This window comes from Schistocerca gregaria, chromosome 6 (genome assembly GCF_023897955.1).
Source record: "Schistocerca gregaria isolate iqSchGreg1 chromosome 6, iqSchGreg1.2, whole genome shotgun sequence".
NCBI lineage: Eukaryota > Metazoa > Arthropoda > Insecta > Orthoptera > Acrididae > Schistocerca > Schistocerca gregaria.
This window is the reverse complement of record NC_064925.1, coordinates 431,775,719-431,801,476: the sequence shown is the minus strand read 5'-3', so window position 1 is coordinate 431,801,476 and position 25,758 is coordinate 431,775,719. Positions and strand designations below refer to the sequence as shown.

The 25,758-nt window shown below is 42.9% G+C and overlaps 1 protein-coding gene across 1 annotated transcript in view; it reads left to right on the top strand.

The window, feature by feature from the left end:
• LOC126278901 (neural-cadherin-like) overlaps window positions 1-25,758 on the top strand; it is a 794,973-nt gene that overhangs the window by 625,128 nt on the left and 144,087 nt on the right. Inside the window, exons 7-11 of the mRNA XM_049979176.1 lie at window positions 18,081-18,253; window positions 18,347-18,496; window positions 18,622-18,927; window positions 19,003-19,276; window positions 25,055-25,263. Coding sequence (XP_049835133.1) covers window positions 18,081-18,253; window positions 18,347-18,496; window positions 18,622-18,927; window positions 19,003-19,276; window positions 25,055-25,263 — 1,112 coding nt within the window. The remainder of the gene's footprint in view (window positions 1-18,080; window positions 18,254-18,346; window positions 18,497-18,621; window positions 18,928-19,002; window positions 19,277-25,054; window positions 25,264-25,758) is intronic.

Here is a 25,758-nt window from a genome sequence, read left to right as displayed (position 1 = left end):
TCACATTCACACATGCACAATTCACATACACATGACCATTGTCTCTGACTGGACTATGGATTTCAACTGTACCTGATGGGAGAAGCAGTCTGGTGTGAGTGTTGGAGAGGGAAAGGGGGTAAGGAGGTGGCATGAGGTGGGGAGGAGAAGATATAGCAGGATAAGGGTGGGAGAAGGTGTAGTCATTCTTGTTGGAACATGGAAGGAATGTGGTGGGGACAGGGTGGGGCTGCTAGGTGCAGTCAGGAGGGATGGAGAGGTTGGTGGGGGGTAGAGCAAAAAAGGAGAAGGGGGAGGGGGCCGAGCAAAAAAAGAATCGAAGTAGAGAAGAGGAAAAAAAATGTTTGCGTTGGTGGACTAGATGGCTGTGTAATGCTGGAGTGGGAGCAGGGAAGGGGATAGGTAGGTGAAGGATAGGGACAAGAGAAGGTTGAGGCCAGTAGGTTAATGGGAATGCAAGATGTGTTGCAGGGAGAGTTCCCATTTGTGTCATCTACAAAAATTGGTGTTGGAAGGAAGGATCCAGATGGTGCAGGAAGTAAAGCAGTCTTTAAAGTGAAGCATTGTTCATTTGCTACATTGGATCTTCTTTCTTTTTATATTTTTTTGAGGTTAGGTTGGTTCCTACTTTACTTTTAACTTTAGGTGGACAGTGTGTTCAGTAGTTGGGTGATCCAAGAATATAAAACTCCATTCTGAATGTTGGAGGGGGCTGCATAGTCTAATGTGGAAATTATTTGTACTTCAAGATTTGTGGTTTTGAACAGCTGTGTTCATCTTAAATTCACTCTTGCTACTAACCACAAATACTATTTGCAAATATATGTATTGCCATGTAAGTGTAAGAATCCTGAGGTCTCTGAAGAGGCTTCTGCAAGATGTTATCGGTTAACAATTTTATACAGTATTCATGTTGTAGCTTTCTGTAGAATAAACATCAAATCAAATCAAATTTTTATTATCACATAACATGCCTCATACAATCAGAGATTGTGATGTACATGACTTGTCAATTTTAAGACTAACATACAGACTAATAAACTAATCTAAAATGACAGTACATATCTGTTACTTTACAAATTATCATTTTTTTAAATCTACAGTTACAATATAGATGGTGTTACTTTTTAGAAAGATACTATATAACATGTCCATCATTCAAGAAATCCTCTTACACTGTACCAGCATTTACTTTTAAAATATTACAAGAGACCTACTTTTTCAAATAGAGGTATGCAGTGTTGATTCTTTTTAGCACTCACTATGGCTCAGATGATCTTTTTTTTTAGTCTGAAGGTTTTGAGGAAATTAGTGTTCTCAGACCCCCAGAAAATAATGCTGTACTTAACTGCTGAATATGCGTAATATACAATTTTTTAACTGCCAAGTCAGTGACTCTAGGTAAGACATTCATGAAATACACAAGACTGTTCAGTTGACTAAGAATGTTATCTACATGATCACTCTACAACATACTTTTATTTATTAACACACCAAGGAATTTGCCACAGCTTGCAATGTCCATTTGAAGCAGAGATGTGTGGTGTCATCGCTTACAGTCATTAATGTGCAGTGAACTGCCATTATTGCTGTACCCACGCATTAGGTTCAAGGGGGAGGCTTGGTGACGGAAATGACTAGAGCAGTTTCCGTCAAGATACATTTATTCTTCACAAGTCTTACACTGAGTTACAAATACAATTTACCCCTAGTGCCCATCCGTACAGGTGTGTTGCACTAGCAGTACACCTTGATCACCTATCCTGGAAGGTATACACTCCAGTGATGAGCTGTGGCGCGACTGCATGCACCGAGTGAGACAAAAGCTGAATGCTCAGCTCCTGGTGTGACCTGAGGTGCCGTGATGTCCATGAAAGGAAGAAAGGCACTGTCAAACTGAAGGGTGTACACTCCGGAATGGGCGACTGCGTTTAAGACTGTGTGTACACATTTGTGCGGAAGACACGTTAACTTGACGCACATGGAAGTGAGACGTGTGTCATGTTGCGTTGACCAACTCACACTGTCCACCTATTTTGTCCCGTGTGGTCCAGTGCGCGATGCACCATTTCAAAAATTTGGCGTAATGCTATAGCTGCACTCGTGATTGCTGGGCATCGCTTAGTTGTGTTGGCTGTGCCATAGTTCAGCCCTTTGTCCATTTGAACTATGGGGCCACCACACAGATTCCCCTTGGAGAGTGGAGCTCTTAGCAGCAAAAACAAGGTGATCTTTCTGTGGCGCACATGTGTTTAAAGTTCGCGACTGCGTGATGACAGTGCGGCATTGATGGCAGGCGTCCGTCAGCATTGGAAGGGCAATGGCCCTTGACGTCAGCACGTCGGACCCGCATGTGTGTGGTGGGCGTGTCCTCCTACAGTCGGCTAGTGACAGCAGTGGCAGGTACTGTCTACAACCATCCATAGCAATGTGTGGTGAAGGCATGTGCTGCAGGTCGTTTGGTATGACGTCTTGAAGGCACTGACATTTTAATAACAACGCCAAATATTCACAAGAGCTGCAGAAAAAGTTCACTATATACGTTGTTCAGAGTTGAGTGGAGACTGGCAAGTCCAATTGTTCATACGTTTCACCATTCCACAAGTTCACCGAGTGACTCAGTCATGGGAACACATCACAGCACTTGAACCAACCTCGACACTCAACACAATGGAGGTTCGGAGAATACGTGTGAGTGCAGTACCGTCGGGACTCTAACACAGGTCCAGGAGCTGCTATGGACAAGCCGGGTGGTGTGGAGCATGATGTCCGGAGTTCGACAGCAATGCGAATACAGTAAACTGGCGAGGATGCTGATCTGGCCTCAACAGCAGCTTGTAGGCGCCGGATTCTAAGAGCGTTTGGTGGCTCTGTCGCATGTTTTGAGTGGCATGGCACTTTGGCGATGCAGCACAGTTGTTTGAATTGGACATGGTGGCTGGGGGCGTGATGTAGCCTGCTGGTGGCTGTGGTGGGTGTGGCCAATGCGTCTGTGGTGGGTGTGGTCCAGGAGGCCATGCCAGCTATCTGGGTGGGGTGGTAGGAGGCGCAGGTGGCAGTGTGATTACAGTAGGCTGCAGCTGTGCGTCACCATCGACTAATGGTGCGGGCTGCGTCTGACCGCTGGCAGAGGAAATGTTGTCTGTAATCAGATCTTCTGCTGGGCCGAAGAAATGTGTGGCTGCCTGAGTGGGTAAGATGTAAGTTGGCTTGACGCCGTCGATTGACACTATAGACAGCTTCCCGTTGCTCTCAATGAACAACGTTGAGTCTCCTCGGGTGATCATGTGGTGCAGTCCACAGTAGGACGGCCAGAGAGGTGACAGTACTGTGTCAGCATGCAACATGACATGCGTGCAGTGCAGCAGGTCGGCATACACAAATACCTACCCAGTGCCATGCTGCGTTGGTGTGTGCGCTTGGAGGCCGCCCATGTGAGTGCGCAGTTGTGATGCCAGAGTGGGTGCTGCGGCGTCATGTAGGAGTGGTACTTCTTCGACAAAATCGCCCAGGACTGTCAGAGGTTGTCCATAAACAAGGTCAGCAGGTGATGCACCGATCTCCTCCTTCGGCGTTACTCACAGGCCGAGCATCACCAATGGGAGTGCCTCTGGCCATGAGGTGTTGTGGCAAGTTAGGGCAGCTTTCAGAGTCCTGCAGAGCCATTCGACCATGCCATTCGACACCGGATGGTAGCGTGGTGTCCTGTGTAATCAGATGCCACACAGTCTGGCGACAGGCGTTAACAATGTCCAATCAAACTGGTGGCCGTGGTCAGTTGTGACATCACTGGGACATCTGAAGCATACCACCCAGGTGTTGACGAATGCAGTGGCAACGGTCTCGGCGGTGATGTCTGTGACAGGTGTTGCTTCCGCACAACAAGTGAAGCAGCCCATCGTAGTTAAGAGATACCGCTTGCCTTGAGAGAGAGGAAGTGGGCCAACAAGGTCCATGTGAACGTGCGCAAATCAGCGTGTCGTGTCAGGGGAGTTGTGCGTGGGTGTGCCTCCCGACTTTGGCGCGCTGACATGCAATGCAAGTGCACGCCCATTCACGGCAGCCCTTCCAAAGCCTGAGCCAGACGAAATGTGCAGCCACAAGCGTCATAGTGGTGTTGGTGCCAGGGTGTGACATTCCTTGGCCATGGTCGAAGGCACTGCACCGGTATTTCTATGGAATGAACGGTCAGTGCGTGCTGGTTGAGATGTCACTCCAAATCTTCCGGGCAAAGCCGGGGACAGGCAGCAGCTCTAGTTGCAGGCTGCTGGAAGTGTCGTATCGGAAGTAGTGCAGTTCTTCGTCACTCTTCTGTACTTGGGCGACGTCCTCAAAGTTCACAGGAGGTGAGATGATGGCACACACTCGGGACAAACAATCAGCGATGATATTGTCTATCTCCGAAATGTGTCGGATGTCTGTCGTGAATTGGGAAACATACTGTAATTGCAGGGGTTGGCACGGTGAACACTTAGTGTGATTGTTCTGGAACGCGTGAATACTCAGTTTGTGGTCAGTGAAAATGACAAATTGTCGGGCTTCTACGGACGATCGGAAATATTTCACTGCTGCATCAACAGCAAGCAACTCTCGGTCGTAAGTACTCCAAGCACGTTGCGATTCGGATAGCTTCTGAGAGAAAAAGCGAGAGGCTGCCAGCTCCCGCCGACCTGCCTGTGTAACGCCACACCGATGGCGGCCTGGCTGGCATTCATGACTACAGCCAAGTACCTCGTCATGTACAGGGTGCGCAAGCAACGTCACTTCTGCGAGATTCCGTTTTGAGTCCATGAAACTCTGTTCCATTGCGTGCGTCCAATTCACAAGGGTCTTTCCCTTTGAGGTAGGACCGTGTGATGCCTTAGTCAATGGCTTTTGCACAGCAGTAGCTTTGGACAGGTGTTGATGATAAAAATTCAACATGCCAAGGTAATGGCGTAATTCTTTGTGTGTCTGCAGACGTGGCATGTTCAGTATCCCTTGGACTTTTTCCAATAGTGGTGTCGATCCGGTGGGGGTAATTAAATGACCAAGGAACTCGATTTCCATCACACCGAATTTGCATTTTGCTGGATGAATAATAATGTCAGCTTCACTCAGGCACTGAAAGACGGTCGTTAGGTGGTGGCTGTGGGGCTCAGGCGACTGGACATTGTCGAGGTACGTGAAACTAAATGGCAAGCCTCGAAAGACGCCATCCAGGAATGGCTGCCAAGTCTGGGAAGCACTCCGAAGACCGAAAGTCATAAACAAGCTTTCGAAAAGCCCAAAGGGCATTACGATAGCTGTTTTTTCAATGTCTTTGGGCGCCACCGGAATTTGGATGTACGCCTTTGCGCAATTCACCTTGCTGAACACCGCCCAGCCCGTCAAAGCATAACTGAAGTCTTGAAGGTGTGGGACTGGGTATTGGTCCAACACTGTTCGCGAATTAAGGCCGCGATAGCCTCTCCCCCCCCCCCCCCCTCCCGTGGGCGCCACAAATTGTCTCTGTTTGGTACTAAATGTAATGCTGATGACCATGGGCTGCTCGATGGTCAAACTATGCCTTGCCGCAGCATGGCCTCGAACTCTTCCTTTGCTGCTGCAAGTCTATCAGGCGCTATTCGAGGTGGGCGACACAATCTGGGGGTTCTGAGTGTGGTTATTATGTGGTGCATCGTCAAATGTTTAATGTCTCTTGGTTCACCAGCTGGGTGGGTGAGGTCAGGGAATTTTTCAAGTATGTCAGCATAAGGTCCAGGGCACTTCACAGGTTTAACACTGTAGAATGTGGCCTGCCGGGGCTGTCCTGCTATCTTTAAATTTGTTGCTGCATCGATGAGCTGGGCATTTGCGATGTCGGCTAGCAGCCCATAGTGGCCGAGAAAGTCCGCGCCCAGAATCAGTTCATTGACATTGGCCATAGTAAAACTCCACAAGAATGTGAGGCATAGAGCTAGATCTAAATTGCAGCTGTGTGAGCCGTGAGTTTTAATAGCTGAATTGTTCGCTGCTGTGAGGCTGAGTGCCTCGACCCAGCTGCAGTCTTGTAACATAGAACGGGGGAATATCAAAAGCTCTGAACCCTTGTCAAGAAGATACCTCACGCCCACACCCCGTTCTGCAACAAACAGGTACTTCGATATTGTACTGCAGCTGGGTGCCCTTAGGTCTCAGCTGGCCTTTGGGCACAAGCAAGAAGTGGGGCGCCTGGTTGCTTCATTGCTGAAATGGATGTGGTACCAGCAGTAGCCGCTTTGTGCATGCTCTGATGTCTGCGGGGTATGTTTGAGTGGCTGTTGCTGTGTTGCCCTCTGTGCAAACTGCACTGCCTGGTCTGCTGCCGCTGTGATGCGTACTGCCCTCTTGCTGCGACCGCGCCAACCTGTCGGCTTGCGTGAAGAGAGCTGCCACCTGTGCCATCAAGTTTTGCACTATCTGGTGCAGGTCGGCATCCAATGTGGGTGCGGGAGGCGCGCACCACCACGGAGGTGGGGGGATGGTGTCGTAAGATGCTGCAGCCATGGTGCTAGGTACACATCGTGCACCCGGTTGGCCAAGTTAGTGATGGCATCCAGCTGCGTCTCTGTCTGTGCTACTATCACTGCCTGCACCTGAGCTGGGAGTCTGCACACCCAGATAGTGTGTAACAGTGAATCTGGCACCATGTTGGCCTGCGCAACATTCTGCAGGTGGTGCAGGAACTGTGGGGGCCTCTGGTCACCACATTCTTCTTGCCGCAGCAGTTGTTGCACTCATTGTTCGTCGGACATGGAGATCCGCCAGATCAGCTCTTTCTTGAACTGTTTGTAGGATGAGTGTGTTGGCAGGGCAGTGATTATATCCTGCACTTTTGCCTCATTGTTCTGGTCGAGCTGGCTCACTACATGTCCAAATTTTGCCAGGTCGCAGGTTACATGGTTGCTCCTAAAGATCACCTACACTTGGCTGAACCACATTAGAGGGTTGCCGGGCCAAAAGAGAGGCAACCTGATCCGGTGCTTGTGGGCGCTCCGGCGACTGTAGGAGGCGTTGGTGGGGTGGGGATTTGCACTTCAAAATTGTCCTGGGCTGTCTGTGGCTACACAACATCCGCCTGTGAAGTCTGTGCTTGTAGCTCACTCTCCAGCCCCTTGTTGTATGTGAACAGGTTTTCAACAGTCTTTTGCAACTGTTCTAATGTCGTCATCTTAGCTTAGAGTCAAGTTCTCACACAAGGGGAAAGGACACAATGAAAATAACACAAATGACAAAGGAAAACACACAAAAAAGAATAACACTAGTCAGTTCGCGAAGGGAGCATAAACACACAAAACCAATACAAACAAAGGAGTTTGTTAAAAAATAAATAGCTTATTACTATGGAGCACTGTTTGGGCACGGGCGTGTACGTGCCAGCCTACCCACAGTTCCACGTCCCTCATACCGGCGTACGTTTATCACCACCTGTTTTTAGCCTCAGATCACATCAGGGTCACCAGTGAAGTGGAGACGTGCGGTATCACTGCTTACAGTCATTAATGTGCTGCGAACCAGCTTTATTGCCATGCCCATGTTCAAGGGGGAGGTTTGGTGCCAGAAATGACTAGAGCAGTTTAGGTCATGACACATTCATTCTTCACAAGTCTTACACTAAGTTACAAATACAATTCATCACTAATGCCCATCCGTACAGGCACATTGTACTAGCGGTATGGGTCAGTCACCGATCCCAGGGGGTATACACTCCAGTGTTGAGCCGTGGCATGACTGCGTGGACCAAGGGAGGCAAAAGCTGCATGACCGAATGTTCAGCTCCTGGCACGACCGGAGGCACCATGATGTCCACAAAAGGGAGAAGGGCACTGCCAAACGGAAGAGTGCACACTGCGAAACAGGCAACTGCATTTAAGATTGTGCATACGCGTTTGCGGGGGAGTCACATTAACTTGATACATGTGGTCAGCGGCTGGAGATGTGTGTAGCGTCACTTTGACCAGCTTGCACTGTCCGCCTGCTTTGTCCCGTGCGGTCTGGTACGGATGCATCATTGCCAAAATTCGGTGTAATAGTATAGCTTCACTCATGAATGCTGTGCGTCATTTACTTGTGTCGGCTACGCCGTAGTTCAGCCCTTCGCGCATTTGAATGGTGCGGCCACCACACATTTTTTGTCCATATAGCTAACTTTACTTGTATATCACGCTGATTGTTTCATGATGAAATGAAGTTTAATTTCAAATTACTATTTTTTACCCATGCCTCCACCTCCCCAAGTATCTGCTTCGTATGGCAGATTAAGTCTTCATTGGTTTTACAGCAGACTATCGCTGTTGAATCATCTGCACAAAGGGTGATATTTGACTCAACCTGGCATGGCATATCATTGATACCATATAATAAAAAAAATGGTAGTGTCCCTAATATCAAGCCTTGTGGGACACCTAATTGTATGTGTTTCCAGCCGGATAGGAATCTCGTGCCGCTGTAATTAACAAGTAGTCTTTGTTTTCTGTTTGCCGAGTATGATGACATCCAACTAAGAGATTTTCCTTGAAAACCATAGTTTGGCAAATTTTGAAGAAGCTGGTCATGGTTTAGTGTCAAACGCTTTGGTAAGCTTGCAGAAGATGCCTGATACACACATTCTATTATCAAGGCTATTATTAACTTTGGTGACCAATTCATTTATTGTTGGGTTGTACCGTAGCCTTTCCTGAAAACGTACTTGTTCCATGAAATAATGTTGTGGGATGAATTATAGTTTTCTATCTGGTCACATGTAGCTCTCTCAAATATGTTTTTTTTGAAGTAACAATGAGATACATCTATAGTTTCCCATTTCATCTTGTCTGCCCTTTTCATGAATTGGCAGAACTCCAGCATATTTTAACTGATGTGAAAAACATTCTTCTTCGAAAGACTGGTTGATTATGAGGGAGAGTGGATGTGCAGTTATATGACATACTGATTTTATTATTCTTTTGGGACCCTTATCCCATCCCAATGAGCTTAAATTTTTAGGAACAGTATGATTTTAATGTCACCAGAACTTAAAACAGGTGAAAATTTAAAACCCAAGCAATTTCTGTCTGCCACACTAGTAGCTGTACTTGACAGTGAGCAGTCACCAATTTTGTTACAACTAATGAAGAAATTATTGAAGGATTCACATATGGCCCTGGTATCTATAACTGTCCTACTATTTATCAATAGTTTAGATAGACATTTTGTCTCCATCTCACTGCCAACCTCACTTCGTATACCAGACCGAACAGCTTTGGATTTGTTTTTTACTTTTAAAATGACTGAATTGTTTGCATTGTGCTTTACTAGTTTAGCTACTTTGTCAGATTTTTTTTTGTATTTGCTTACATATTTAAGAAATTCAGGAATTCAATTAACTTTTGCTTCCATATGTGGTTTCCTCTTCTTAATGCTAGCCCTCTGATTCCTTTTGTTTACCATAATCTGCTTTCCTGAGACTCAGTCTGTAGTGTTACAAAAGGGAAGCATTCATTGAATATGCTCATGAATTCGGTTGAAAGTTATTGTAGTTGTCATATGTTGAGGTGTGTTTGCTGACTGACCATACTGTGAGGCTTAGTTTTTTAACAAATACTTCCATATTTTCTTGGCTGAAGTTCCTATAACTGTTTGTTGTGCAGCCTAAATTTAATTGTGATAATGACACAAATAGTGCTGCATGGTCTGATACTCCTAAATCTGAAACACATTTGTCTTGGCACTGTAATTATAACTACTTAAAATATTATCAATACATGTTGAAGTAATTGCTGTAACTCTTGTGCTTTGGCCAAAATTTAAATTTAGTCCATCTGTGGCTATCAGATTCTTTAAATGTAAATCAAATTTGTCATCAGTTCTTACATCTACATTGAAGTCAGGACATATAACTAGTTTCTTACACAGTTTTTCAGTTTCAAATTTATTGAAGAACACTGAGCTTATATGGTACCCAGGGATGTGATATATCCTGATGACTGACATGTTGTACTCTTTAAGTTCTATACAACAACTTTAAAAAGTACATTCTTCATTAAGATGGTTAGAATTCTATCTGATTTCATAGTTTATGGATTGCATAGTCAACTTTGCAAGAGCCTCCATACCTGTTGGTTCTGCCAAAAGCTGGTGGCCAGTTTATACCCTGGAAGTCTGTTGAGAAGATTGATATTTTTAGTTCTAAGCCAATGTCCATTCAGACATATTACTTATAATGACTGTTTCATACTTTCTAATAGAATTTGAGTATCATATAGCTTGTTGATAATTCTTCTAGATAGATCTACAATGTCCAAAAGTGTAATGAAGTTATTGTTGCATACATTATCAGGTAAAGCATCTTTAAAACTAGTTCGTTTACATGGTAAAAGAACTTCCACCTTTGTGTTGAGTACTTCTTCTGTATTGTTAGAGTTGGGCCTAATCTGTTGGAATTGGCATCTTTTACTAGTTTCCCTGTGTGTAGGCACTTAAGGCAATGGCTTGTTTACTTGTGCAGCTGTTTTCATGCATTATTTTGTCAACTAAATCTGATTTCACTCTCTTCATACCAGATCTCCCCCCATGAACCAGATTGATTCATTGTTGTCCATGCATTGTGTAACTAGCTTTTTTATAATTGTTGACATCGAGAAGTATTCCATCTTTAAACTTTGAACAAAAGTGTTTTACTTTTTCATTCATTCATCAGATTTCCCTGCTTGTTCAAGACCAGTCCACCAAATCAAACCTCATAGGTCGATCCATCACTATAATGTTTGTTGTTGACAACAACTGCTAGATAACAACCCTTATATATAAGGGTTTGATTTGGTGGACTGGTCTTGAACAAGCAGGGAAATCTGATGAATGAATGAAAAAGTAAAACACTTTTGTTGAAATTTAAAAATGTAATACTTCTCGATGTAAGGTAAGGTCAGATCAACCATGTCTTTCCACTCCTGGGATTGGAATGACTCCTTACCCTCTCCCTTAAAACCCACATCCTTTCGTCTTTCCCTCTCCTTCCCTCTTTCCTGAAGAAGCAACCGTCGGTGGCGAAAGCTCGAAATTCTGTGTGTGTGTTTTATTTATTGTGCCTGTCTACCAGCGCTTTCCTGCTTGGTAAGTCTTGGAATCTCTTTGTTTTCAATATATTTTTCCCACGTGGAAGTTTCTCTCTCTCTCTCTCTCTCTCTCTCTCTCTCTCTCTCTCTCTCTCTCTCTCTCTCTCTCTCTCTCCTGACGAAGCAACTGCCAGTTGCGAAAGCTCGTAATTCTGTGTGTGTGTTTGTGTGTTTTGTTCATGTGCCTGTCTGCCGGCACTTTCCCGCTTGGTAAGTCTTGGAATCTTTGTTTTTAATATATATATATATAATGTAAATAAAATAGAAAGAAACTTCCACATGGGAAATATATATATATATTAAAAACAAAGATTCCAAGACTTACCAAGCGGGAAAGCGCCGGTAGATAGGCACAATGAATAAAACACACAAACACACACACAGAATTTCGAGCTTTCGCAACTGGCGGCTGCTTCGTCAGGAAAGAGGGAAGGAAAAGGAAAGATGAAAGGATGTGGGTTTTAAGGGAGAGGGTAAGGAGTTATTCCAATCCTGGGAGCCGAAAGACTTACCTTAGGGGGAAAAAAGGAAAGGTATATACTCGCGCGCGCACACACACACACACACACACACACACACATATCCATCCATACATACACAAACACAAGCAGATATATTTAAAGGCAAAGAGTAGGCCAGAGATGTAAGTCAAGGTGGAAGTGTGGAGGCAAAGATGATGTTGAAAGACAGGTGAGGTATGAGTGGCAGCAACTTGAAATTAGTGGAGATTGAGGACTGGTGGATAATGAGAAGAGAGGATATATTGAAGGGCAAGTTCCCATCTCCGGAGTTCGGATAGGTTGGTGTTGGTGGGAAGTATCCAGATAACTCGGACTGTGTAACACTGTGCCAAGATGTGCTGGCCGTGCACCAAGGCATGTTTAGCCACAGGGTGATCCTCATTACCAACAAACACTGTCTGCCTGTGTCCATTCATGCGAATGGATAGTTTGTTGCTGGTCATTCCCACATAGAAAGTGCCACAGTGTAGGCAGGTCAGTTGGTAAATCGTGTGGGTGCTTTTACACGTGGCTCTGCCTTTGATCGTGTACACCTTCCGGGTTACAGGACTGGAGTAGGTGGTGGTGGGAGGGTGCATAGGACAGGTTTTACACCGGGGGCGGTTGCAAGGATAGGAGCCAGAGGGTAGGGAAGGTGGTTTGGGGATTTCATAGGGATGAACCAAGAGGTTACGAAGGTTAGGTGGACGGTGGAAAGACACTCTTGATGGAGTGGGGAGGATTTCATGAAGGATGGATCTCATTTCGGGGCAGGATTTTAGGAAGTCGTATCCCTGCTGGAGAGCCACATTCAGAGTCTGATCCAGTCCTGGGAAGTATCCTGTCACAAGTAGGGCACTTTTGGGGTTCTCCTGTGAGAGGTTCTGGGTTTGAGGGGATGAGGAAGTGGCTCTGGTTATCTGCTTCTGTACCAGGTCGGGAGGGTAGTTGCGGGATGCGAAAACTGTTTTCAGGTTGTTGGTGTAATGGTCCAGGGATTCAGGACTGGAGCAGATTCGTTTGCCACGAAGGCCTAGGCTGTAGGGAAGGGACCGTTTGATATGGAATGGGTGGCAGCTGTCATAATGGAGGTACTGTTGCTTGTTGGTGGGTTTGATGTGGACGGATGTGTGAAGCTGGCCATTGGATAGATGGAGGTCAACGTCAAGGAAAGTGGCATGGGATTTGGAGTAGGACCAGGTGAATCTGATGGAACCAAAGGAGTTGAGGTTGGAGAGGAAATTCTGGAGTTGTTCTTCACTGTGAGTCCAGATCATGAAGATGTCATCAATAAATCTGTACGAAACTTTGGGTTGGCAGGCTTGGGTAACCAAGAAGGCTTCCTCTAAGCGACCCATAAATAGGTTGGCATACGAGGAGGCCATCCTGGTACCCATGGCTGTTCCCTTTAATTGTTGGTATGTCTGGCCTTCAAAAGTGAAGAAATTGTGCGTCAGGATGAAGCTGGCTAAGTGACGAGGAAAGAGGTTTTAGGTAGGGTGGCAGGTGATCGGTGTGAAAGCAAGTGCTCCATTGCAGTGAGGCCCTGGACGTGCAGGATATTTGTGTATAGGGAAGTGGCATCAATGGTTACAAGGATGGTTTCCGGGGGTAACAGACTGGGTACGGATTCCAGGCGTTCGAGAAAGTGGTTGGTGTCTTTGATGAAGGATGGGAGACTGCATGTAATGGGTTGAAGGTGTTGATCTATGTAGGCAGAGTTACGTTCTGTGGGGGCTTGGTAACCAGCTACAATGGGGTGGCCAGGATGTTTGGGTTTGTGAATTTTAGGAAGTAGGTAGAAGGTAGGAGTGCGAGGTGTCGGTGGGGTCAGGAGTTTGATGGAGCCAGCTGAAAGGTTTTGTAGGGGGCCTAAGGTTCTGAGGATTCCTTGAAGCTCCACCTGGACATCAGGAATGGGATTACCTTGGCAAACTTTGTATGTAGAGTCGTCTGAAAGCTGACGCAGTCCCTCAGCCACATACTCCCGACGATCAAGTACCACGGTAGTGGAACCCTTGTCAGCCGGAAGAATGATGATGGATCGGTCAGCTTTCAGATCACGGATAGCCTGGGCTTCGGCTGTGGTGATGTTGGGAGTAGGATTAAGGTTTTTCAAGAAAGATTGAGAGGCAAGGCTGGAAGTGAGAAATTCCTGGAAGGTTTGGAGGAGGTGATTTTGAGGAAGAGGAGGTGGGTCCCGCTGTGATGGAGGACAGAACTGTTCCAGGCAGGTTTCAATTTGGATAGTGTCTTGGGGAGTTGGATCATTAGGAGTGGGATCAGGATTATTTTTCTTCGTGGCAAAGTGATATTTCCAGCAGAGACTACGAGTGTAGGACAGTAAATCTTTGACAAGGGCAGTTTGGTTGAACCTGGGAGTGGGGCTGAAGGTGAGGCCTTTGGATAGGACAGAGGTTTCGGATTGGGAGAGAGGTTTGGAGGAAAGGTTGGGGTGTTGTGGTTCCAGAATGTGTTGACTAGAATTTTGAGGTGTTGGGGGGAGTGGAGCTGGAAGTGGGGATCCCTCCACTCAAAAAAACTATCCAATCTCCTGGTTTCCCACCTCCGGAAAGGCAACTCACTCACCCTCCACAACCTTTCCAACAAACCTCAACCTCCTCTCATTGCACACAGACCCAGTCTCTCCCATGTACTCAATCTCCCACTTCCAGCTCCAGCCTGAGCAAGGCATGTCATCGACAGTTCCTGTCTCTCTGTACCTCCTCCATGCCTGAACAACATTGCTTCTGTTCACTCTGAGATGCCTGGACGCTTCCCTTATTGAAAGGCCTTCCTTGCACAAAGTAACATTGCGGACACAATCAAACTGTGTTATTGACATTCTAGGCATGGTTGAACTACAGACAACACGAGCCGTGTACCTCCTTCCTGGTGGAATGACTGGAACTGATCAGCTATCGGACCCCCTCCAACAAATAGGCACTGCTCATGCATGGTTGTTTACATCTTTGGGTGGGTTTAGTGACATCTCTGAACAATCAAAGGGACTGTGTCTGTGGTACAGTATCCACAGTCAATGTCTACCTTCAGGAGTTCTGAGAACCAGGGTGATGCAAAACTTTTTTTGATGTGTGTATTTCCATCATGAGTGGGGTTCCTAACTAACTCTTCTAGGTAGTTTTCAGAGAAGGTATTTGGTAATGTTTCATAAGAGTCTTATCAGGCCCACTACTAATAAAACTGTAGTTTTCCCAGTTAACTGTTGGATGATTAAAGTCTCCACCAGTGATTACAGTATGATTGGGGAACATATGTACAAGTTCACTGTAGGTTTTCTCACCGGCCACGTTGGCCCAGCGGTTCTAGGCGCTTCAGTCCAGAACCATGCGACTGCTACAGTTTCAGGTTTGAATCCTACCTTGGGCATGGATGTGTGTGATGGTCATAGGTTGGTTAGGTTTAGGTCGTTCTAAGTTTCAGAGGACTGATGACCTCAGATGTTAAGTCCCATAGTGCTTAGACCCATTTGAACCATTTTTTGTAGGTTTCCTCTAAAGTTTTTGTTACATCAGGAGATGAGTCTGGTGCATGTTAAAAGATTTTATGCCCACCCCTGATACTGAGTCTTGTCCAAAGAATTTCACATGCTGCTGCAATTTTTGCATTAGTGGATATGAGTTTTTGAGTTTCTTGTCTACTATGACAAATACACCACCTCCATTTCCCATTTGCCTATTGTTTCAATACAAACTTATAATTTCCCTAAAAATAAATACAATGCTGTGCTCCAAACATAAATTCTCACAAATTATGTTCGACAGTAGTAGAACTTTCCTGGCCAGGAATACCATCTTTGCCAGTGCTAGTCTGCTTTTTATGTCCCCCTTACTCTGTTGATAATGGGTTATTTTGCTGCTGTGATTGCAGAATTCCTTAACTTCATCCACTTTGTAATCCCCAATTCTGATGCATTTTATGCACTTAAGCCCTGGAAAAAGCAATGTTTTCGATATCTCTCTCTCTCTCTCTCTCTCTCTCTCTCTCTCTCTCTCTCTCTCTCACACACACACACACACACACACACACACACACACACAGACAGAGAGCAGAGAGAGAGAGAGAGAGAGAGAGAGAGAGAGAGAGAGAGAGAGAGAGATATGCATATGTAATAATAACAGAGGCTTTTCCAATATACTTCTCCAAAATGCTAAATCACAAATGACATAACTGAGCTGTACACTTGGCTTAAAAATATTAGTAATCTTCCAAAGAATCTCTGTAACATTTCTGTCGGTCCTCACTCATTTCTGCTACCCAGCAGTAAGATCTTCTCTGTCTTCTTTACGCTTTCCTCTAAGGTTTTCACTTGCAGCTTATACCCTGTACCATCAGTCTGCTTCTCAACTTGTTGATTTGTCTGTATGCCCTTGTCAACAGTCTCTACAGCTCTTCAGCTATTGGAGATAGCTAGACTGAAGCTACCAGGATTGGAGCTTCTCCTAAATCTTTTCACTTATTTGCATGGCTTCACTTGAATGCAGTCTTCTGACCTAGATCTAAAATTACTACTGCAAGCTGCAGCTTGCTATTGTACTAACTCTTCTTGAGCTGCTGCCAAATCAGCTCAAAGTTCCAGATTAGCTGCTCTTTTGCCAAAACAGGTATTGTGTAACATAGTGATAACCATTGGATCTTCAGAAACTGCCAGTATCATTCCTCATGTACGTTGTATTTTAATATCCCATACAAAAATAAAGTTGACATAGCTCACACTGATTTCCATCCCTGACAGTTCTGTGGCAGTGTGCACACCAGTCCATTTTGGCAGTAAACTTTTGTTTCAGGCATTAAGTTAAAGATGCCATTTCAATGATAGTAATGGCTAAGGGTTTTCTAAATCAGATTTTTGATAAAATTGTTTGGAAAAGAGAACTATTTAGTATAATTTCATAGCATAAATTAACTGTAGGTTTTAAGCTTAAATACCTTGAGTAATGAAATTTCCTCAGGAAATAAAAGTGAAAATTATAAACAAAAGTGTACTTTATTTACAAAAGAAAACTAAACTTATTTACATGTGATCATTTTTACATCATTTGTAAGGGCAATTTATTGGTTCTAAAGAGCCTCTTAAGGAAGGTTCTATGGTAGATGAAAACATTAGCAGCCCCAACAGAAGAATTATTTTTAAGATGACCTCAGGATCTGTCTTACATGTTGATACGTGCCAACTTGGATTTAGATTACATTTCTTCTTTAGGTCAAGTGGTCCCTTATGAGATAGTTGGCTGTAGCAAAACCATTCTCTTATTGTGTTTGGTAGATTCCATATTGACTGAGTATTTCTGGCACATGGAAGAAATCAGAGATATTTTATGACATGGACACTCATGTGTCCAGCCTCAGACAAACTCAGTACTGATTACTTTATACTACACAATACCGTTACTGCCTAATTGCCCATGTTACAGATTTTTAGGTTCACAAAAATCTTTCATAGATGAGTACATGGCTGATTTCTGTTTCTATTCTCAACCAGCATTCACACTCTGATTGCTGACTGACTGGCGTACTAACAAAAAACACTCATTTAAAACAGAAGGCATACTCCCAATTTAACAACAGAGATTATGTTGTATAAGTGCATTCAGTCGTGATGTTTGATACATGAAATGGAAACCAAAGGCTATTATACTTTACAAATTAATTACCATTACTGTTGGTATTAATACCTCTCAACTACCACAAAAATTTATTACCTCTGTAGTTATGGTGTGGGCCATTAATCGATTTTAATCAACCAGAGTACACTGTCCTGCCCCTTTGGTTGACTCATTCAATACTATTCTCTGCAGTACACCTGCCCCTCCATTTCTTTTTTGATGATGAGCAATTTTAGAGACATATTAGTATTATTTAACAGTGTATGACCAACTCATACTTCCATTCTGCGAAGCATTATGGTTCTCTGTGGGTGCTCAGGTCTCATATTATGTCCAGACTATTGTAATCTCAACAACTTCTTTTTACCACTCAAAATTCTTTTTCTTTTCTCTTCATCTTTTACTTATTACCTATCCTGTCCACACAACAATAGCATTCCAAAAGTCTTGCAAGTGTCAAACATAAAATATGATGCGTAGCCAAAAGAAACTTTTGTTATATAAGCCCCAGACTTTTCCACAATAGGCTATATCTATGTTATTTGAAGAGTTTCTCTAACTTCTGATTAGTTTTATTTATGTGTAATTTTAAATGTCTTGTAAATGTCAGCAAGGTCACTGAACCCTGTCTTCTATATTTGCATAAATCTTATAGCAGGATGAAACAACTGCTCTTAATTGCAGTAAATCTTGATTGTAAAAGTAAAATGAAATGGTTAAAATGGTTATTCTACATCTACATTTACACTCCACTAGCCACCTGATATCACAAATATTTTACGTGTTTGATATAACTGTCCTCATACAGCATTTATAGATTTAAAATTCACAGATCTTTGTGTATTATTCTTTCTCGACAGGAACAGGAACTGTTTCTATCCTGGTTAAAGATGTTAATGACATGCCACCTGAGTTTGCAAAGACAGAGTGGATTGCAGAAATAGATGAGACAGAGGGATTAACTATATCCAAAAACACTATTCTGACTGTTACTGCTCATGATCAGGATGAAGTAAGCTCTTTCCAGTACAAGGTACCATTCATTGCAGATGTCCTCATATAGATTTCTGTAGTATGTGAATATAGACATCAGATATTAAAGTCATGTCAGTGAATCATTTCTCAGGTTGTTGAGAACAGTGGCTACGGTTCTGACAAATTCACACTAATTGGGAATAATGATGGAACTGCCTCATTGAAAGCAGTCAAGCCACTTGATTATGAAGAAGAAAAACAGAACAATTATTTTAGATTCAAAATACAAGTTACTGACAAGGTGTGTAATTTGGTTATTTATTGATGAGCTTTTCTGTGATTGGTCTCTTAACCTGGTGTAAAAATAAGTACTTTATTCATAAGTTTTATGCATTTCATTACTATAGTGCCGTTATTTATTTTAAGGAGAGGGATAATGATACTGAAGGGTATCACACCAGATATGCTTGGGTAACAATAAAACTAAAAGATATAAATGACAATGAGCCAACATTCCAAAATCACAGGCTTGAAGTATTTATAGAAGAAAAAGCCAGTATTAATACTCGTTTAGCTACATTTAGAGCAACCGATGCTGATAAAGGAGGGAAAAGTAAAATTAATTACCAGATTCAACGCTCATCTGATCCCAGGAGACATTTCAGGATAGATCAACATGGAACTGTTTACCTTCAACGTAAGCTAGACAGAGAAACTATGCCCAGACACCAGGTAATAAGTTTGTTGTGATATTTTTTGCCATTTATTGTATTTTCTGTGTTCAAACGTGATTTTTCTTTTCTGTAGATACAAATACTCGCAATTGATGATGGAACTCCACCAAAAACAGTGACAGCAACATTGAGTGTAACAGTGAAAGATGTCAATGACAATGCACCAGTGTTTCAACACAATTATCAGGCTGTCATTCAAGAAAATACTCCACCAGGAAAAATTTTAGAAGTTTTTGCAACTGATGAAGATGACAGTCATGTAGGTAATGGTCCACCTTTCACATTTCGAATGGCTGCAGATGCAGATGATATCATCAAGTCATCATTTCATCTTGAAAATTATCACTGTAAGTTAACTCTTCTATATAACTTATATGAACATTTATAAAATACCATTTTTATAAGCAACTTAAAGTTCCAATTGTTAGCAGTAAGAAACTATTCTAAAGACTTCAGGAAAAGCAGATGTTAATCTTTATTGTTGTTTGAGATCCACTTGAACTTGAAAAACACACACACATTTTAAAAAATCATTTTACTAAACAAGACAAGTTTTAGTAGTGATGATGTATGGGAAGTCTGAACAGAAAGATTTAGAAGATCAAGAAAAGAATTACTTAAGAGTAGAAAAGCACATGAATGTGCAATTTTATGGATACTGCATAGGAAATGAAGATAATGGTAGAATAAATTGAAGAGCTAATACAGTGATTTTATGTCTTTCAGAAATGTGAGGATGTAACAGTCAAAAAACCTTGTGTATGTATTTTTATCTTTACAGGAGAGCTATTATGTCAGTTGTACCCTTGTAGTGTGACTGCACATAATCAAATAGTGCATGATGCAAGTGCCTCCACAGACAGTCTAGAGAGGTCGCTTCACAACCTGGACAGACAGTGCAACAAGCAATGTATTCTGTGTACAACAGCACAATACAAGCCCAGCATGGCGGGGCCTTCAGCCTCACTGATGTTTACTTACTTATTGTATGCTTACCTATGAAACTGTATGTTGATGTGCTCTGTAGTCATGAGACTTCGTACTGTTACCCACTTCATTCAATGTTACTATGAAGCTCCTCATGTGGAAGCAGAATAAAACTTCTCAATGTTACTTCTGATATTGTGTCTACATCTACATCTACATCCGTACTCCGCAAGCCACCTGACGGTGTGTGGCGGAGGGTACCCTGAGTACCTCTATCGGTTCTCCCTTCTATTCCAGTCTCGTATTGTACGTGGAAAGAAGGATTGTCGGTATGCTTCTGTGTGGGCTCTAATCTCTCTGATTTTATCCTCATGGTCTCTTCGCGAGATATACGTAGGAGGGAGCAATATACTGCTTGACTCTTCGGTGAAGGTATGTTCTCGAAACTTCAACAAAAGCCCGTACCGAGCTACTGAGCGTCTCTCCTGCAGAGTCTTCCACTGGAGTTTATCTATCATCTCCGTAACGCTTTCGCAATTACTAAATGATCCTGTAACGAAGCGCGCTGCTCTCCGTTGGATCTTCTCTATCTCTTCTATCAACCCTACCTGGTGCGGATCCCACACTGCTGAGCAGTATTCAAGCATTGGGTGAACAAGCGTACTGTAACCTACTTCCTTTGTTGTCGGATTGCATTTCCTTAGGATTCTTCCAATGAATCTCAGTCTGGCATCTGCTTTACCGACGATCAACTTTATATGATCATTCCATTTTAAATCACTCCTAATGCGTGTCTGTACAATGTTACAAGATACTTGGTAATGGGAATGGAATTCTACTCTACATGTTTTGCGTGTTGGTTTGATGTGCTGCCAACATAAAGTGGAAGAAATTCTTTAATCTCCTCTTGAACAACAGTGAGCTCTCACCGATCAGCAGCAGAGTCTCTCATGGCACTAAACAATCTGGGAGCCTTGTTGATGCGTCAGTTTCGGCCACCATTGATGCAACTGCCACTGTTTCCTCCACGTCATGATTGTGTGGAAGATTGGGATGCATACGGAAAACACCTTCAACAAAATTTTCAAGCTTTTGAAGGTCCCAATCCCAATTTGTGTAAGGCTTTATTATTGTTATGGATTTATCCTCATGTTAATCAACTTTAGTGTCAGCTAGCTCCTCTTCAGGAACCTGACAGTCTCTCTTTTGATGAATTTGTCAGTTGTTCTCAAATTCTCATTGCAAACTTACTCATGTAATTGATAATTATCATTGCAAATGTACTCATGTTATTGCTGCTTGTGATGAGATCTACTGTTGACAAAAGTAGCCACAGCAATTGTACAGAGCTTGGGCAGCAGAACTTCATGAGCTTATCCATCATCAGCCACTGGAAATTGTATGCTGATTCAGTGGTTTGTGAAGCTATAATATGCCTGGTCCCTGATAGAGAAATTTTTGAATGTGCGTTACAGTGTGAAAAATCCCTCCCTCACAGATGTTCTGAACATTTCTCAATCTTTTTAAGTATCTAGGACATTACGAAATCACATAGAAGCATGGTGTGAAGTAGCTGCCATTGCTTCCTCTACTCCTCGATTGGCATCGTTAGCTTTGATTGGTAGTTTTAGCTCATGGGGGAAGATGACATCATGGCCGAGCAACCTCAGCCTCCATGCTGGAAGAGCAGTGCTGTGCTAAGCAGTAGTCAGCTTCACAACAGCAGCCCTTATGGTTTTGTTCAACATGAGCACACAGCATGCCCAAAGCATTGGGCGATGTGCAACTGTTCTCAGCTCTCAGCCTCCTTCACCAAACATCAACAGGACGTGAACAGTATTTCCCAAGTGATGGTAGTCCCAAACAGTTTTTACATTGAAATAGATGTGGTGTGGACAAGATGTTCAAAATGTAAGTGGACACGGAGAGCAATTACTTTGTTAAATTCTCAAACCTATATGGATCTTGGAGCACAGGCATTGTACCCTATCTCTCGTTAGTTACAACAAACAACAAATACCTGTATCAGGATAGTTTTCTACTTCTGTAGCTACACTGAAAACTTATTTGGGTCAGACACCTTCAAAATTTTTGAGCTTTGTATTTCTGATAAAGTGCACCCGTCATCAGATAAAGTTCTGTATCAACAACTGGATGCACTCTGCTCAGAATATTCCTTCCTGCTTTCAGAAGGTTTAGGTTTTGCTACCAATTCCAAGGCATACATCACAATGAAACCAATGGTGCACCTCTGCTTTTTCATGCTCACTCAGTCCCAGTAGTCTTATGGAAGTAAGTCAAATTGGAACTAGATCAACTTATGTCCCTGGGTGTTACCATGCCTATCTCCTCAAGTGAATAGTCTTCTTCATTGGTAATTGTCAAAAAAACTTAATAACAACCTTCAGTTCCGTGGTGATTTTAAAGTGTCTGTAAATTTACAGTCCGTTATTAGCACCTATCCCTGACCCTGTCTGGATGAACTCTTCATATGTCTTTTACAGGGGCCATTATTTTTCCAAAATAAACTCGTCAGAAGCCTCTCCTCAGAGTCTTTTGCAGTGGCATGGCTGGATAAATTCTTCTTGATTTTCAAGCGTGTCAATTCCAATTTTATTGGATTGAAAACTAAGAAGATTTTATTTTGTCAGAAGCCTACTTACAGTTGACTCTGGGTGACTATTTCAAACATGTTCTCACAGTGTATACTTCCTCCAGGCTATATCAATACCAATGCCAGCCAATCCCCAACAATTTTTGGAGCAGCTCACAGCCTCCGAGCTCTTACAAAAAGAAATTCTGTGGAAGTTCTCTCGGTTACTCTCATTTCTGACAATGGGTGTTGTAACTTCAATTTGAACAAATATATTTCAAGGAAGACGCAATACATGAAAGTCACAGATCAAGTAAACCGAGTAAGACGTATGTACACTTTAACAGTCAAATCATAACTGAGTCCGAGACTAGAGGCCGCTGGCTGGCTGGCTGCTTAGATGGCGCTGCTGCTGCATGGCTGGCAGACAGCGCTGCATGTAGAGGACACGCGTAACTGTGCGGCGGCACTTTGAAAGATCAGCGAGTCACAACAGGTATCAGTTCCTATCCCAGACATTTCATGATTTCTCTGTGTTCCCCTACCTTTTACCCCCAATCTAAGGGGGAGGCTTAGTCCACAGTTCACACGTTTAAGACCTAGATTAAAAAAAAATATGTGCAGAACTTTCCCCACCAAGGACACATTATTGTTTTTTCTGATGGCCTACCAGATGACACCAATTGATTCCCGTAGCCTGCTGAGCTTCTCCATGGACACCAGCTGCAGACGCTGATCCATCTCCTCCATCCTGTTCTCACCTGTCTTTGAATTCTACTGTATTACATTTTTTGCCAGCAACGGCATTGTGGACAAATGGTTTTGGTCAGCAACTCCACTGGTTATCGGTAACCATAATGCATCAGAATGGCCACTGTGTCTACACTCTCTGAATAGGAGACTGGGAGATCTGGCACCATAAAAACCAACTTCAAGTCCAGGTGGACACGCATCTGCCAGCCCTGGCCACACCACAGCCTTCACTGGTGCCCCAGTCAGAAGTGCCACCTATCTACAAGTGTTCCAGCCTCAATTTCCACCTGTGTCAGTGCTGCCTGATAAGCCTACAATATGACAGCCTCTGGCAGCAGCTCTGGTTCCCCTCCAACTGATGGACACATGCTTCTCTGGTTCAATGTCTCCTGTATGGCCTCATCCTGTGGCAGAGTCACCTCCACCTTCCCCATCACCCTTGGATGTTGTCATGGATTCCAGTTGTACTGCCTTTTGCCGGTCCCCCAGGATGGGGGATAGGGGGCAGGTGAATTGGCAAGCTACTCACTCTGGCCACTTTCATCCATATTACAAGGTCTCTGCTGACCAGGAATTGCTCTCCCCTCTCGCCTCTATGGACATGGGCACCATCTCCAAATCAAACCAGTGTGCTTGTGGAGTATTCTAGGGAAAAAAATAGTTCCACTTCACTTGAAAGTATGGCACTATAAGCAGCCAGAATGCAAAATGTTTCTTGTTTTGACATCAGTATGCTGTTTTTTTCACTTGATGACTTGTTTTGATTTCTTTTGTGAAGTGGCTGTTGGTGTAAATAAACTATCATCTTGTGATGTGCCCTAGACTTTGGAGTGTATGACAGTTCAGTGTTTCACCACAACTTTCTTTCTTAAATAGTAAGAAAAACTATGGAGGCTTTGGTACTGGCAGCAGGAGCAGTTTAAGGAAACTTTTCATGTCTCAAAATAACCATTAATAATCTACAAAGTTTTATCAAAAAGTTTCAATTTTTGTGCTGAGAATACATAAACTCTTTTCTTTTCTCTATTTGTTATCCAAAACTATCCTCCTTTTAGCTAAGTGAAACAGATGTAATGTGAGTTAATCCACAGTAGAGGAAAAATGCCCTGGTTATCATTACTTTTCTTCTTGAATTTAGGCAATTTCAAATGAGGCTCTGTTAAAACACCTAGACCCAGCTATCAAACCAATTTTCTTCAGTGTAAAAGGAACATAGCACATTATCAGAAAATTATAGGCTTGAGGCAATCAGAAACAGAGAGCAGAACAAGCTTTGAAAAATCTGAAATCCAAACATGAAGTATGGGAAGAAGAGACTCAGTCCTAACAGTAAGCTGTACCAGAAGACAGATGAAGTGATATAATAGAGTAGATGGAGAAGTTCATAGTTTATCCACATTTACTGAGCATGGAGTGGGGTACAGTAAGAAAAAGGGAACGTGCAAGTTGCTATTATCAAGGAACGCAAGATCAAAAATTTGTTTGGTTGTTGTGAAATGATCTGGTCAGGACAGATGTAAAAAAACTGATGTACATGATGTACACAGATAAATTCTCATAACAAGTGAAAATGTCTTAACAACTATATATTTTTGAAACTGTACAATTTTTAGTAGTTAGATACAAATTCTTTTGGATCTGTGACATATACCAACCTGCAAACTAGAAAGAAACAATTATATTCTATGTGTCATGTCATAGTTTTCTCTCAGTTGGTTTTAATATTTAAGAGAGGTTATCATGGATTATAAGATATAAATAGCATACATAACAGTGAAATAAATTAACTGCTGACCTTGTTCACTGTACTTGGAAATCTTTCTTCTGCTTATCTCCACAAATCTTGTTGCAGCTGGAGCTAATAGTAATGGCTCAGCAGTTATATCATCTCTGTCATCCTTTGATAGAGAATTGCAAAAGATATATTTAATTCCAATACTCATTACGGACTCTGGTTCTCCTGCGATGTCTGCAACATCAACACTCACAGTCATAATTGGTGATGAAAATGATAATTACATGGCACCTGGATACAAGGAAATTCTTGTTTATAATTACTTGGTAAGTAATTACCAAAACTGGTCTTCACACACACACACACACACACACACACACACACACACACACACACACACACACACACACACATTTATTAGTGCTGCTTGTATTTTGACAATATACTAATGCAAGTGATTAGTATTTGTACTTAAATGTGGTATAAAATCAAAGTCATATTCTGCTCTCTTATAAGCTGTAGACAGCGATATTTAAATGTAAACTGTGATAAACGAAAGCTCCTGCTGTATTGTGAGAAGATAATTCTAAGAAAGGATAACCATTTTAATACTGGTCTCATTCCAAATGATTGTTACAGTAATCAATTTATAACATAAAACTGATGTGATGTAAAATATGATGTGTTGTCATTGTGGTCTTCAGTCCTGAGACTGGTTTGATGCAGCTCTTCATGCTACTCTATACTGTGCAAGCTTCTTCATCTCCCAGTACCTACTGTAGCCTACATCCTTCTGAATCTGCTTAGTGTATTCATCTCTT